The 16,051-nt window shown below is 40.6% G+C and overlaps 1 protein-coding gene across 3 annotated transcripts in view; it reads left to right on the forward strand.

The window, feature by feature from the left end:
* LOC113067895 (B-cell CLL/lymphoma 9 protein-like) overlaps positions 1-16,051 on the forward strand; it is a 99,024-nt gene that overhangs the window by 80,425 nt on the left and 2,548 nt on the right. For 2 of the 3 annotated variants that reach the window (XM_026240493.1, XM_026240411.1), the window contains exons 4-10: positions 819-1,192; positions 6,947-7,281; positions 10,716-10,826; positions 11,119-11,278; positions 12,555-12,654; positions 12,781-15,076; positions 15,714-15,998. In XM_026240493.1, coding sequence (XP_026096278.1) covers positions 876-1,192; positions 6,947-7,281; positions 10,716-10,826; positions 11,119-11,278; positions 12,555-12,654; positions 12,781-15,076; positions 15,714-15,998 — 3,604 coding nt within the window. In that variant the 5' untranslated portion in view covers positions 819-875. The remainder of the gene's footprint in view (positions 1-818; positions 1,193-6,946; positions 7,282-10,715; positions 10,827-11,118; positions 11,279-12,554; positions 12,655-12,780; positions 15,077-15,713; positions 15,999-16,051) is intronic. The other variant, XM_026240577.1, reaches the window with a different exon arrangement.

Raw genomic sequence — 16,051 nt, forward strand, 5'->3', positions numbered from 1 at the left:
TTCAGTGAGTTTTGGATGATGGCCACTGCCTGGCAGATTCACTGTTCCACACTTTCTCACTTTGAGCTTCTGTGTTTGAAATGTGCTTATATTCTTGGCGTGACTTGGCGTTTTTTTGAGTAATTTGACCTTGGATGTGTTTGTAATGTTGGGTGGTTTTCATGATGTTGTAAATTGGTTTGGACGTTCATAGCCGATTGAGGTTATCCAGAGCTCTTATGGAACATGTCTGCACAGGTGGACAAACAAGTAAACACTTGGAATCGGTTACTTCAGAGCTACTGTAGGTGTGGCAATGCAAGGGGAAAAGAAGACTCACATATACATTGCAATTCAAAGTTTTCTCAATTTTTTTTGTTGAGAAATTCATACTTTTTTTTTTTTTTTTTAGCAAGGACACATTAAATTGATCAAAACTGATAGTAAGACATGCATAATTTTGCAAAAGATTTATAAATAAATACTGTTCTTGTGAACTTTCTATTCATCAAAGGATTCTCAAAACAATGCATCACGGTTTGCACAAAAATATTAAGCAGCAAACTGTTTTCAACATTGCTTAAAAATGTTTCTTAATGATTTCTGAAAGTTATGTATGCAAAACTTTTACAAATGGCATCTTTACAGCGATTTTAAACTGTAATAGTATTTTAAGTTTTAATAATATATCCTTTAATACTTCTTTTTTTTTTACATTAAACTATTTTTATCAACACCTAACTTTTCGAAGAGGAGAAATATGATTTAATTGAAATCGGCGAGAATGCTTGCTGGCTTTTGTGGTCTAAACTAACAGTTCTTTGCTTGTTTGTGTGTAGTGTGGCCAGGGGCTGTGAGGGCTCCCCGGGGAGACTCCAGACAAGCCCACACAGAGAATGCTGGAGGTGCAGGAGGAGAGACCAGCAGCAGCCACGGCAAACACCGCAGCTACCGGAACCACAGGAAGTGCTTCAGGCAGGAAAGAGAGGGCCAAAGAACGGCAAGAGGAGGGCCAGGACTGTAGCAGCCCTGTCGCAACCCCCAATACTGGGCCCCGGAGCACCCGGGCCAAAGCTACGCCCAGCACTACACATACACACACCCCCAGTCCCCAACAGCACTCTACTGCTCCTGCCTCTGTCGCACTGGGACTGACGTCAATGCATTCCAGCAACCCCAAAGTGAGGAACTCTCCATCGGCTAACACTCAGAGGTGAGAGCCTGTACAAACCTTTCCTTCAAACCAAAGCTCAGTTCGTTTTATACTGATGTTTGTGTGTACATACCCTGCAGTTTGAAAGAATTTTTTTTTTTTTTCTAATGATTTTATATTTTGTTAGTAATTTTTTTGCAAGGATGCATTGATAATAATCAGAAATAATACTTAAGCAGCAGATCAGGATATTAGAATGATTTCTGGAGGATCATGTGACACTGAAGACTGGAGGAATGATGCTGAAAATTCAGCTTTGCCGTCAATGAACGAGTTCCATTTTTAAATATTAACGTAGAAAACTTTTTTATAAGCATTAAAAAAATCTTACCAACCCCAAACTTTTTAACGATAGCCTATATAAAAAATGTAATGCTGAAATGAATAATGAAAAAGTTTGGTCTGTTCAGTGTGGCATGCAAAAATTTAATAGAAGTGAATCGGTGTGAAAAGAGCTTTAGGAAAAATCGGGATGAACATTCATATATCAATTTCAACAATGCTGGAAGCAATATTTGCCATTTTTATGTTTTAAAGAGATAATTATCAATGATGTCAGCAGTCGAATCGTGGATATGTCTTTCTAGATTTTTTCCCCCTGTTTTACCTAGTTGCTTTAATTTTGGAATACATGTAGTATTGCACATCCCTAAAATAAATAAATTATCAAGATTGTTTTTTTGTTTTATTTCCCTGGGTAAATGCATTCACAAACAATTTTAATTCAGCATGATATAGTATTAATTCACCACTATCTTATATTAAACCATTCTTAACTGTATGAGGAGGAGTAATTGCTGTTTTAATTGTTCCTTAATGGAGATGCACCACTGCAGCGAATCATTTGCTGCTCACTTACTTGCAGTTCCCTCCCTTCTTCTGGCCATTGAGCTGTCTCTTATGGACAGGAAACCAGTGCATGCAGAAGTAAGTGTGGCACAAGTGCAGGGAAAACTATGCCCTCAAGGCAGAGCTGGACTTGGAAGGCTTCCAGAGCCTCATTGAGCATTTGAGAAACTGACCCACTTCAGCTCAGCCAGAGCATATTCATCCCACCCTGCTGGACGTTGGTTCCAAAATGGCTGCTCTTGCTGATTCACAGATCTGGAATTGGTTAAGGAGTCAGCAGCGGGGCTCCTGGGAGTCCTTCAGAGAACGCTATGGCTCATAGCCTAATCACAACCCATTTTGTATATATGTTTGCGGCCGCTGTCCAAAGCGTTTGGATTTCCTCTGAATGCTGGAAAATATTTTGCATTGTGTGCAGAGCTCTGAAACATGGCCGTGGCCTGTGAAACTGGTACATCGCATTTGGAAAGCAGTTTGCATTTCCAGGCTAACATTAGGATCCAGTATGGTTGAAGTGGAAAAATGAACATGTTTAACTGCCAAACTCAAAGGTGTCATACAATGACCAGCCCTTACCTTTGGGGTGTAACTGGTTATCATGGCAACCAGGCGCTGTGGACCCATTGCTTTGGTTATGGATGGAGGCTAGCTTGTGGGAGATCTGGTTTGACGAGTTTTGATTAAATATTAACCTGGCACTCTGTCAACAAAGAGCAGGGCTGTACTGGAAGCTCCTGACACCATGACGAACACACTTGGCCATAAAGCAATTCTGATTCTGGCTAGGACAGAAGGTCACTGAGAAGTATTGTGATTGTGTCACCAATACACGTCACGATTTTCCTCCTATTATCGAATGGCTTGTTTTCAGGGTGTGGTGGCTGCAATCGGTCAGTCAGCTGCTAAGGTATGACTCAGTTGTCTCTGCTTTGTCATTCTGGCCTAAGTGAGGTTCTTTACTAAAGAAAGAGAAGTTAATAGGATTCCGCTGTTTTTCCACTGACAAAATGGAAATTTGCAGAAATGTTTCTTATGTTTTCTAAAATCTTGTTTTGTGTTCCTGATGTTCAAGGTAATATAAATGGGTTATTGTGACCGAGAAAAAAAAAAAAAATATATATATATATATATATAATGTATATATGTGTGTATATTAGGGATGTCAAATTTCGATTATTTCCATGATCGATCGTCGTTTAAATTAACGATCAATTAATCGATTAATCGTTAACCATAATACTGCAAAATGCGTCTATTGCAGGCACGCAGTCAGCGGTATGACAGGATGTGCAAAAGCCACACACACACACAAAACGCTTTCTCACTTGAATTAAAGAGGTTTTAGTCTGAATAAAATGCTAGTAGCAGGATTATAAAATGAATAGATGCGATTATGATCATTTGATAAAATGAAGAGAGCGCGCCATACTTTTGAGGTCATTTTACTTTGTTGACAGTTTCCAATCCCGCACGGAGAACGCTGAACGCGCATCTTTAAATGGTTTTGTGGTGCTCGTTGTTGTATTTTAAAGCACAATTGCAATGTTTTCAACTGACATTATTGTATAAAATTATCCGAAATGTGGAGCGCGTGTGACTGCGCTGCACATTAAGTGAACTACATCGGCGCTGCTGCACCAAAACACAGTTGCTCACATTAATTTGATCCTGCTGGATTCTGTCCTAGAAAATGTCAGATTTTTAAAAATCCGGCATACAGCGCATTAGATTGTGACAGTGCAGTGTGACGATGCAGACGAGGATGAGCGAGCGCGGCTTCGCTAGATTTATTTGGAGGTTATTGCTCATGTCTCATTCGGCACAAATCGAAATGTTTCCATATTCGCAATGTATTTGAATGTTAAACTATTATTTATAATGTAAACTAGGCTTGTACTTAACACGCATTCGCATATAGACGGAAAAGATGATCATCTTCATATGAGCAAAAACGTCCTTGGAACAGCAGAGTGGACCGGTATACTACGGTCTATTTAAACTGACCAGTGTAACCTTTTAATGTTTAGTTGACATTTTATTTTGATAATGAACAGACTGCGATGTAACTTTGAATCGCTAGAATATACGTGTGCAGCAGGCTCCGGGGCGATCGAAACAGCTGAGACATTAAAATATATATATATATTTTCCGCAAAAGTGTTTACTTTCATTTGTGCACACTCACAATAAAAACAGAAGATTTGTGCTCTTGTAAAATAAAGCAAACAAACAGAATGCGTTGTCATCCTTTTTTTTTTTTTTTTTTGTGAACTTATGGTGCGCCCACACTTCTGTTTTAAATCCGTTAATCTTAATTAGCCTATTTAAGTCGGATATATTTCGCATAGCCTATTTAAAAAAAAAAAAAGGTTTATTTTATTATCTTTCGCTTTTAATAACTGTTTTCGCATCTCTTACTGTGGTAAACATGGGAAGGGAAATTAAAGATTTAATTAATTAAGAATTCGTTCGATTTATTCATTTGTTCCCTTATTTCACTTAAATCATGGGTTATTTAGGGAACAAAATTAATGAAACATGGACAATTGCCACATTAATAATTCGTAGGAATGAATTAACAAGTTGTAGGAATGAATAGACTACCTGTCCTGTCACTGTGTCCCGCAGCCCTGCAAAGCGCACGATATAAAACAGTTATCTGATGAAATGATTAGTAACTACATTTCTATTGCATTTAATGTTGAAGAACTTTTATGTTGTTTCTATTTTAATGTACTTTAAAGTTTAAATCACATTAAAAGCTTAATTTGTACATTGTGAATGAATGATGATGCTTTTATATATCGTCACCGTCACTCACAGCCGCTCGCACGTGTTGAGTGCGCATGAGCCGCACGCAGCCCAACATTGAATCGGTTAACCGACCATCGATAGCCTTAATCGATTGCATCTCTTATCGACAATTAATCGATCATCGATTAATCGTTGACATCCCTAGTGTATATACTAGGGGTGTAACGGTTCACAAAATTCACGGTTCGGTTCGATACGATACACTGATGTCACGGTTCGGTTCGGTTCGGTTCGATACGTTTTAGATACAGCAAAATGTAAAAACATCTCAACTTTTCAGAATGCCGCAAGCGCACCGCGGGTCATGTGACAAGAACTAACCAATCAGCTTCATCCTTTCCCGTAACAACGTTGAGAGCTCAAGATGAAGGAACAGCTGATCATAGTTGTATATGGATTGCAATTTTGAAATAAATTCAGTAGCAGAGCTACTGCAAGCGATTTTTAGAGCTGCAAATCCATTTATCCTTCGCTGAAATTTCCGCGTCTCATGGAGAGAGCACGTCATTGTTGCTTAGCAAAGACAGACGCCTCAGGAGAAAGACGCGCTTAGCGTTTTCCATGCGTTTTTAGGCACGATATGTGAACGGCCCCTAAGGCGCTCGCTCACTCAGCACGCGCTGAAGGCTCGTTGCAAAATGTCTAATGCATTTAACAGACCAGAAATATAAGATCCTAAAATAACCAACAGGTCTGGTGTTTGGGTTGGATTCCCTGTAAGCTATAGTGTCTAAATGCTGCAGGGATAGTTTGCTGCGTGCATGTTTCTCCTTTTTTTCGTCTTTTCCCAGATAGTACTGACGCATATATCCCAGATATTCCCGCTGTTTTTTTTTTTTTTTTTTTTTTTTTTTGTAATCCCGCTGGTGTACCCTGTCATGTTGCAGATGCGACATACCGTTGTTTTTTTATCCACCACTCTCTTGCCATCACCATTATAGCTTAAAGGGAATCCAAAGTGCACCCAAACACCAGACCTGTTGGTTATTGGAGGATCTTCTCATTTCTAGTCTGTTAAACGCATTGGCTATTTTGCAACGAGCCTTCAGCGTGTACTGAGTGAGCGAGCGCCTGCTGAGTAGCCTAACATAAACATATAAGATGGTGTTTTTTTCTTCTTCGGGAGTGTCAGGGGCGTTGCCTGTTACGTTGTTTGGGTTATTGGGCTACCTTGTTGAACGCATATCATTATATTTCTTTCTCTCTCTTTTTTTTTTTTTTTCAAATATAATTAATTACTCCAACGAACCGTTCGGTATACATAATGCGTACCGCGTACCGAACCGAAAGCGTCGTACCGAACGGTTCAATACGAATACGCGTATCGTTACACCCCTAGTATATACATATATGTGTGTGTATATACATATATGTATGCATGCATGCATTTAGCAGATGCTTTTATCCAAAGCGTGCATTCAGGCTAACATTTTTTACCTAACATGCTCCCTGGGAATTGAACACACAACCTTGTGCTGCTAACGCAATGCTCTAAAAATTATTATTATTATTTTTTTTTTTAAATCTGTAATTTTATTCAGCAAGGTTGCATTGAGTTGATACATGTGACAGTAATATGTGACTGAAATCCTGAAATAATGTATCAGGTTTTCCACGAAAACAATTTGGCAGCACAATCATTTTCATTGTTAATGATATAAAAACATTAAAGGGAAAGTGAAAAAGTGAAAGTGATGTGACATACAGCCAAGTATGGTGACCCATACTCAGAATAGGTGCTCTGCATTTAACCCAACCATATGGTACATACACACCATGAACACACACACACACACACACACACACCATTAACACACACATGATTAAATACATGATACATAAACAAATGCAAGATGTTGTGTCAAGAAGACCGATTACATTACTATTGATAGATCAAAAATACTCTCGAATTTGGATATTGTTGACTACTTTGAGAATTAAAATATTGTTTGATTTGGAAAAATATGAAATGTTAAATTTTGTCTTCATCCAGCAGTGCCAATGATTTATTAGTGCTGACATCATTGAGCTTGACCATCCAAAGTGTTTGCCCTGGGTCATTCTCCTCCATTTTTCCTTTCACTTTCTCAGCAGTCCGAAATCCAAGCAGGAGGCCATGGTGAGGTCTCCACCTGTGATGTCCCCCTCCAGCGCCGCACAGATGGACTCCAAACTGCCCAACCAGGGAAAGCAAGGGGGCGCCGGCAGCCAATCACAGTCGTCTCCTTGTGACCCCAAGTCACTGAGTGGAAGCCACACACCCAAAGGTCCCCAAGGCCCCATAGGGAGTATGGGACTCAAAAATGGACAAGGCCTGAGTTCAGGCAACGGGGCAAAAGGCAAGATTAAAAGAGAGAGAAGCACTTCAGTGGAGTCATTCGAACAAAGGGATACAGGAACGCCAAACAATGAAGGGGAACAGAAAGGTAAAATAAAGTGTGATTTTGTTTGCACTTTTTGAATTATGAAGCTGATTCAGAGCTCTTGCATTCATAATGTATAATTAATTAAATGGATAATTTACCACTGTGGTTTTAGATTACATCTAGTGTGGTTTTAAGCGTTTCCGGTATCTTGCCTTACCATGTTGGTCAGGTCATTTATATCGAGCGGTGTGATGATGTGCAGTTATTTTGGTAACTCTGAATATTATGATCATCCTGTGGCACAGAATGATACTTGCTCTGACATTGAATGGACATTACATTTTGTGCATCAAGCCCATTCTCAGGAAATGAAGCAGTATCTGCGAACCTCCAAAAGATAATATCTGTGTACTGTAGCGCAGTAACCTGTAACACAATGAGATTAGTGGTCAACCAAATTGTTGTTGTTATTATTATTAATATTATTTAATGGCCAAATCTTAAAATATACTACCTCTGGTGCTTAAAAATGTGGTTACAGTCTTGCAAAGTATCATTTAGTTTTTTTATTCCTTTTGTGCTTTTGTAGTGCTATGTTATCATTTTTTTTATATTTCTCGTCTCTTTATGCCCATATATAGAATATGGCAAAGCTCCATTATAAATGACCTTTTAATGACCCAGAATGCAAACGCACATCTTATCCCAAGGGCCACATTTTGCTGGTTTCCTTGTCTCATGTGTGTTTGTGTACGTGTTTGCCGGCCTCCACAGGGTTGCACTGGGGGCTGTAGTGGTGCATGAAGACATCCACACCCCTGTATGTTTTCTAGTGGCAGCATCACAGGATAAGCCTTGTTTAGGAACGCCAGGGAACAAACCATTTGGTTTGCTGAGTGGGGGGGAGCCACCTTGCTTTTTTTCCCTCCCCCTTTTTTTAGGATGGTGTGCTTGAAGGTCTGAAGGACCCCTGCTGGTTGTTAATGTCTCTGCATAAACATATTTCAGTGCGCGGCTCAAGCATTTTTTTGTTCTTGTGTCTTTGTTTCAGTTTCTGTTTTTTTTAAACCAGCTCTCCAGTCTTACATTTTTATTTTTTAAGGTTAATTCTTGAGGTGCAGCATGTACAGAACATTAAAGACCGTTAGTCTGTGTTTTATATGTGTATGTTTCGAATGGTGACATTGATGTTTGTCAGAAATGGCTCGTGCAGAAGCAACCTGTTTGGTTTTTCTTTTGTGTACCGATGTGCTTGTATGCTCACAGAGAGACAGCTTGTAAGGCTGGTTGGTGTGCATGCTTGTGTTTGTTCAAGCTGTCGAGGTTTACTCTTGCCGTTTGAGCAGTGTGTGTTGTCTGTACACAGGAAGTCTTATATCTCTCCTTCTGACCTGAATGTGTCCTAGTTTCAGTGAGATGTTGTGGTCTGAGAACTAACCAGCTGGATATACACTGACAATAGTGTGACTGTATTGTCTTTGTAAAACCTTGTTCACACTGACTTGACTTTTTTCCTCACTGGAGGTCAGCTGATTTGGTTGTTTGTAGGTGTTTTTTTTTTAAGCAGACGAATGGCCTTCGATAATGAATGCGATATTGCATAGCTTGTCAGTAAACTACGGTTCTGTGTATTAAATGGTGCTCCATTTGAAAGCAGGTGATGGCGATTTACCGCTAATCAGGGAACCGGCTTTACTGACGAAATGCGCGTGGCAATCGCATTGATATATAGCCCCTAGCTCATAGCTCACATTTGTTTTAAGCCATCCTAAACTCCTTTAACAATTTCATAACACAATTTCATTGATTGGTCAACATGGCATGAGTAAAGAATGACAGAGGATAGCACAGTGCTTTCCAAACAAATATGGAATTTATGATGAATGGAAATCACAGTGTATCAAAAGTTGGCCAAAAGTTTTGGCAGTTACATAAATTTTGCTGCTTAAGCTGTTGTTGTGTTTATTCACATTGTTTTTAGATTGTGTAGAGATTAGATGCATTTTACATCATTGCTAAAAGCTTAATTGTCCAAAAAATACTTTTTACAAAAAAACAAAAATGTATTTACTTTTTTTTTTTTTTTGTAAAAAGTACTTTTTGGCAATTTTTTGTTGTTGTTGTTGATCCTGACACAAAATGACCAGTTAACATTTAATTGTCTAATCATGTCTGCAGCACATGTGAAAGTGTGAATGAGTTGTAGTCAGGTTAATCGCTATGATAATAATTAGTTTGTTAGAGCAGACTGATTGCTATAAAAGGAGGGATGAAGCAATTCAATCATTATGGTCTCCTGTGCCTTGCCTGTAATCACCGTTTGCAGTATGACAATTCGGATAGACAACGGCCAATTTCTCTCTGCATGGGTGGTGTTGGCGCAGTGAATAAGACACGTCTTTGGTGTGAGAGACCCAGGTTCGAATCCACTTGAACACCAGTGTGTCCCTGAGCAAGACACTTAACCCCAAGTTGCTCCAGCGGTGTGCAACCTCTGACATAACCTCGAATAAAGTAGAAAAACATCAGTGTCATGTTCATTGAATTTGGGAAGCAGTCTCAAATTAATGGCCGAATCAAACCCTCTGGATAAACTTAAACCTCTCTCCCCAAACTCTGACAATATTTTTCCTTCCTTTACCAATTTCAACCGCTCCACCTGCAGCTTATGATCTCGTGCGGATTTCTCAGCTTCTTTTTCTGTTCGAACTCAGTCTGGAGTTGTCAGAACAGATTGTTGTTTTTTATTCTTTCAATCTCTAGTTCATAACGTTTAGTTTCTTTAATCAACTCTTTATCATGAAGCTGCTGCATTTGCAAAATCTCTTTTCTTTCTTAACCCGGAAAAAATATCGAATTGAACCTTTAGCATCAATGTCGCATTTTCCCTGTGGAGAGGCTACTATAAAGCTATTTTCACACAACCAATTATTCACAACAAAACGCAATTATTTTTTCCTTATTTTCTGGTCTACATCATATTCCAATAATTGTTGTTTTACAAAAGAATTTAATATCACCTCTTTGATATGGATATTTAATAAATTGCTCTACAGATGAAATTGTTTACTTAAAATGTTACTCTTAAACACAAAGCAAGTTCATTTATTTAATCTCCAGAACACAACAACAGATTTTCTAGATTACCAAACTGATCACCAATCACAGGTACAAGCTACTAACAATGTGTATCATAATAAGTGTGTTCGACTTGAAGCAGCGTTGCACAGACCAATCGCGAGAGTGATGCGAAATTATGCAACACTGATGACTGTATTCATGTTGATGTAAAAAATGTTGAGGACTGTTGCTCAGACTAAACCTTGTCTGTTACTGCTTCACACAGCCATTGGTTATTTTGTTGCATGTACTATCCACCTTTTTGTTTGAGGAACAACCCCACAATTTAGTAGTAATGTATTTCACAGCAGTAGAAGTCGTATGACTGTTTCATTAACATCGCGGTAATCTTACTCTTCTGTCTCTCTCTAAAGAAATGGGCAGTAGAGCGAAAAGGTTATGTGTTGGAGAGCGACGGTTGCCCTACAGCGGCGCAGATTGGTGTTCAGGTGGAGAGAGTGATGAAGACGACCCAGGATTCTTCAGTATGTAGTTCCACTATTTCATTTTTTGTGTTTTATAATCAAATGAGTTTAAAGCATAAATCAGTTTTTACCCTAATGTAGGTATTCAATTCTTAATGGCAGTTTTCACCTGGTGGCAAAACTTTATTTAATAATAATTAGAAGAAATTGACTTGTGATTACGAATTCTCTTTGCAAACTAATGACATTTGAAGTATTTCTTTTAGCATCACTAAACAGTGATCGCCAAAACATATCTTATTGCTGATGCTATGTGATAATGTCATGATAATGCTTATCATGTTTTGCACAGACTGCAACTCTGCTGACATAAAGCCAGATCCTGGTGCTCTTTCTGCCTCTACGCCTACCCACAATGCAGTAGGGGGACAGAGCACAGCGTCTGAATTGGGAAGTGGGCAGAAACCAGGGTCAAAGGTCGTTTACGTCTTCACCACAGAGATGGCCAACAAGTAAAGATTTCCTGTTTGTTCTTAATCAGTGATGCTTGTCATAATATAAATGTGAACGTGTGCTCATGTTTTGAAACTAGATGCCATTTTAGCACTGCCCTCAGGTCGGGGTTTCCGCTGGTCCTTAAAAAGACTTAAATTTAGTTGTATCAAATTTAAGGTCCTAAAAAGTCTTGAATAGTACAAGAAGGTTTGAAAGGGATAGTTCACCTGAAAATAAAAATTACCCCATGATTTACTCACCATCAAGTCATCCCAGGCATATATGACTTTCTTCTTTTTTTCAGAAGAAAATTTTATCGAAGTCCTGGTTCTTCCAAGCTTTATAGTGGCAGTGAATAGATTAAATTCAATAATCCAATAGAAGTCCAGCTGTTTGTTTGTTTTTTTGTCAAAACTTGTATCTGACCTGTATATCATTATTTTTGCTGTCATTTTACAGTTTATATGTTACGATAGACATTGCCCTACCCTGCTATGATTTTAGCAAGAGAATCCTGAATGTACCTTGCAGGTACACCGTTAAAATGCAGTTGCTGTGTTAAATCATAGTGCCATGCTTTTTTTGTTAGTTTAAAAGAACCAAATCCCACTCTCACAATCTCTCTCTTTCATATTTCCTTTTTGCTGTGCTAAGAAATTGAGCACTGACAGCAACATGTTTACCTAAACTAGTTCCTCAGTTGACAGATATTAGAATGCCAAATGTTTGTGACAGGATGTGTCAGAAACTTTGTCAGACGTTGTGACCATAAAACAAGTCTCATCTGCCATTTCACTAGCCCAGTGTCAGTTTCTTCTGTGAACTATTTGTCCATCCTTTTCTAGCACTGTTGTATATGTGGCTATGGACAGTCACAGTACTCATTACTAGTGTTTAATTTGGTGGGAGTGAAATAAATATGTTCTGTAATAAAGCTAAAATGGGTGTTTTCTGTGCCACTATCATCACTGAACAGTATTGCTGAAAAGTTTTTATGCTCCTTGAGCCTGTGTTGTTTGTCTGTCTATTTAGCATGCTTAAACAAAAAGGCAATTTTATAATACCGCCACAGATACAGATTGCTTAAAACATTCAAGAAAATCAACCAACAAATGACTTTAATTTGTCACAACTTAGCTCAGTTTTATACATATTAAACTTGCATTGACAAAAGTTTTTTTACATGAAAATAAATACACAATTCATCCAAATTAGACATTGAAGATAAGTCTGTTTTTGGTCAGAAGTGTTATGCAATGCTTTGACTGTGACTGTCATTTCTTCCCATCTCAGGGCAGCAGATTCAGTAATAACGGGACATGTAGACAATATCATCACTTACCACATGAATAATATCTCTAATGGCAAGGGTGGAAAACCCCAGCTCCCCCTGGTAAGAAGGGACATCATTAAATTGTGTTTACAATATGTCACTAAACTATTTGCTGTTAAATGTCAAGACAGGCGCATTAAAAAATTCTATTTTATTGATTTTTTTATTTTTTATTTTTTTTATTAGAACAATCAGATTGGGTCCCTCAGAAGTGACACTAAACAACAAGGAGTTCCATCCCAGCAACAGCCCTCATCTCTCGCCAGTGATCAGAACCACCAAGCAGCCTCTAAAGTAGCGCAGTCAGGCCAGCAGCAACAACCTCAAGTGCAACCCACCCAACCTCAGCAACCAGCCCAGGGGGCAAAACCAACTAGTCTGCCTCCAGACAATGCACCTTCAGCTGGTTTAGACTCTAAGAGCCTCCCCAGCAGTAGCCCACAGGATGGTGCTGGATCCCATGATGGTAGCAACTCTGCAGGGACACCTGGTAGCCAGCCCTCCAACCAGCCTTCCAATGCTGGCCCTCAACAGAACTTCCTATCCCTAGATTTACCTAAAGGGGCAGATGCTAAGCTCACAGCTCAACACCACCAGCAGCTGGCTCATGAAATCATGTCTAGCATGGTGGACAACCCTGAGGGCCTTTCCCAAGAGCAACTTGAACACAGGGAACGTTCCTTACAGACTTTACGTGATATACAGCGAATGCTCTTCCCAGATGACAAGGACATGGCTTCTATGGGCCAAGGGAATATGGGTGGACCCCCACCCAATTCAGCAATGATGGAAGGAGGACCCAAGAAAACAGAACAAGGGCCTCTCCAGGCCATGATGGCCCAGTCAAAAAGCCTTGGGAAGCCAGGTGGTCCAGGAGGACCACGGCCAGATGGGCCTCCCTTTGGTCCACCTGGTCCTAGAGACATGCCCTTTCCTCCAGATGATCTTGGACCCCCTCCACAAGGTCCAGGACCTATGAACTCACATCCAGGTCCTGGTGGAGAGCATGGAGACCATTTGACCCCAGAGCAGATGGCCTGGCTTAAACTACAGCAAGAGTTCTATGAGGAGAAGAAGCGCAAACAGGAACAAATGCAGCATAGGCCAATGGGAGACATGATGCTTCATCAGGGTGGACCTAGAGGAATGATAAGAGGCCCACCGCCGCCCTACCAGATGAATCCTGGAGAGGTGTGGGGGCCTGGTGGCCCTGAACCATTCCCTGACCAGATGAACATGGGTCCCAGAGGGATGCATCCACACATGCAGAGGATGCCTGGTTTCCCTGGCATGATGAACCCTGACATGGAAGGAGGGCCCAATACTATGCCCAGACCTGGAATGAACTGGCCTGATGAAATGCCAAAAATGGGGGATGGGAGAGGATTCCCTCCCGGGCAAGGCATGTTTGGGGGTCCGGGTGGAAGGGTGGAAAGATTCCCCAATCCTCAGTCTGTACAGGAAGCTATGTTCCATCAAAGTATGGGTGATAAACAAGGCATGGGTCTGACACCTGGCATAATGATGGAGATGAATCGAATGATGGGTAATCAAAGACCCATGGAGCCTGGAAATGGAGGTGGCATGATTTTTCCCAGAATGCCAGGTGATGGTCCCATGAGCCCCTCCTCAAGAATGGAGTTTGTGAAAGGTCTTGGTCGAGACATGAATGAATTTGGAATGGGACCTGGAAACCTCAATGTAAACATGGGCCCTGGCCCTCAGATGATGCTCCCTAAGATGAGAGAACCACCAATGAACCTTAGTCCAGAGGAAATTATGAAGATGAGGCAAGGTGGAGGTCCAATGCCTGACAATGTAGTTCCTTCACAGAGAATGATGCAGGGGCCTCCTTTCCCAGACCAGCCCCATCCAGGAGACCTTAACATGGTACCTAACCGACAATTCCCTGGCATGTGTCCCCAAGGCCCTGGAAATCAAAGAGGTCCCAGAGGCGAGCCACCCTTTGGACCTGACCAAAGAGGAGGTAATGTGGGTGGAAATGGCCGTCTCAGTCACATGCCTCATTTACCACCGAACCAGATTCCCAATAGCTCAGGGCCTCCACCTGGCCAGAGGAATATGAGTCGCAAGCCCTCAGACCTGAATGTCCAGTGTGGCCCTGCAAACTCACCCAACGTCAATGTTAACCCACTAAAGTCTCCAACACTGCGGCAGGTTCAGTCACCAATGCTGGGCTCGCCATCAGGTAACCTCAAGTCACCACAGACACCGTCCCAGCTGGCTGGTATGCTTAGTGGACCATCAGCTGCAGCAGTAGCAGCAGCGGCAGCCATTAAATCTCCTCCCATGATGGGCTCAGCAGGGGCATCACCCGTCCATATGAAGTCTCCTTCGCTTCCTGCCCCCTCCCCTGGCTGGACGTCTTCACCCAAACCGCCCATGCAAAGCCCAGGAATCCCTCAGAACAAGCCTCCCCTTAGTATGACATCACCAAATATGATGGGCAATATAGAGCAAGGTACAAAAAAAAAATTATGTATATTTTAGGTTTACTTTTAAGTTATTGTACATATGGCATATTTTATGTGGACCCAGTCTTTGTTCATTGGTATGCAACTCTGTTGGGACTTTGGTAACACTTTACGTTGATGGTCCCCTTTAGTTGACTGTTGACTACAGGGAACTTTGCAACTACATGTCAATTACCAGACATTAGAGTATGAGTACACCAGCTGTTTAATATCTGTTAACATCTTGTTTTATTGGTTGCCAGACATGATATGGTTGAACAGGCATTCTACTGACTAAAGTAATTTTGATTCTATTTACCCTAAATTCTACTAACCCTAACCATGACCTAAAAGTCTACCAAAACCGTAATGAGACTTAGTTGACAGATAAAGTTATTTATACTCAACAGAATATCTGAATGGGGCCATCAAAATAACAAGAACAATATTTAGTGGCACTTTGTTTTCATTTGCTCAGTTATTCCTGCCAATTACACTGTTCTAGCAGAACTTTTAAATAAAGTTTTTGTTGCAGCTATTGACCTAATAGGTGTCAGATTTAAAAAGTCATTGGTAAAAGATCTTCTTCCATCATTCTACATATCCTCTCTTCTGTTAACCTCCTCTGCCCTCCTTTGTTCTCAGGTGTTAATCCTCCTCCCTCAGCTCCTCCTTCCAGTAGTTCCTCCAGTCAGCCAGGTGGCATGAATGTGCCAGGAAGTCTTCCATCCAGCAGCCCCTACACAATGCCCCCAGAGCCAACGTTATCCCAAAATCCACTTTCCATCATGATGTCCCGCATGTCCAAGTTCGCAATGCCCAGTTCTACACCCCTTTACCATGATGCAATCAAAACCGTGGCTAGCTCTGATGATGACTCGCCGCCTGCTCGATCGCCAAACCTGCCATCTATGAACAACAGCATGCCCGGTAATGTCTATAAGAATTATTGAAAATGCAGTAATTTTATAGTAGCATTTTCG

Source organism: Carassius auratus, chromosome 1, assembly GCF_003368295.1.
Source record: "Carassius auratus strain Wakin chromosome 1, ASM336829v1, whole genome shotgun sequence".
Taxonomy (NCBI): Eukaryota; Metazoa; Chordata; class Actinopteri; order Cypriniformes; family Cyprinidae; genus Carassius; species Carassius auratus.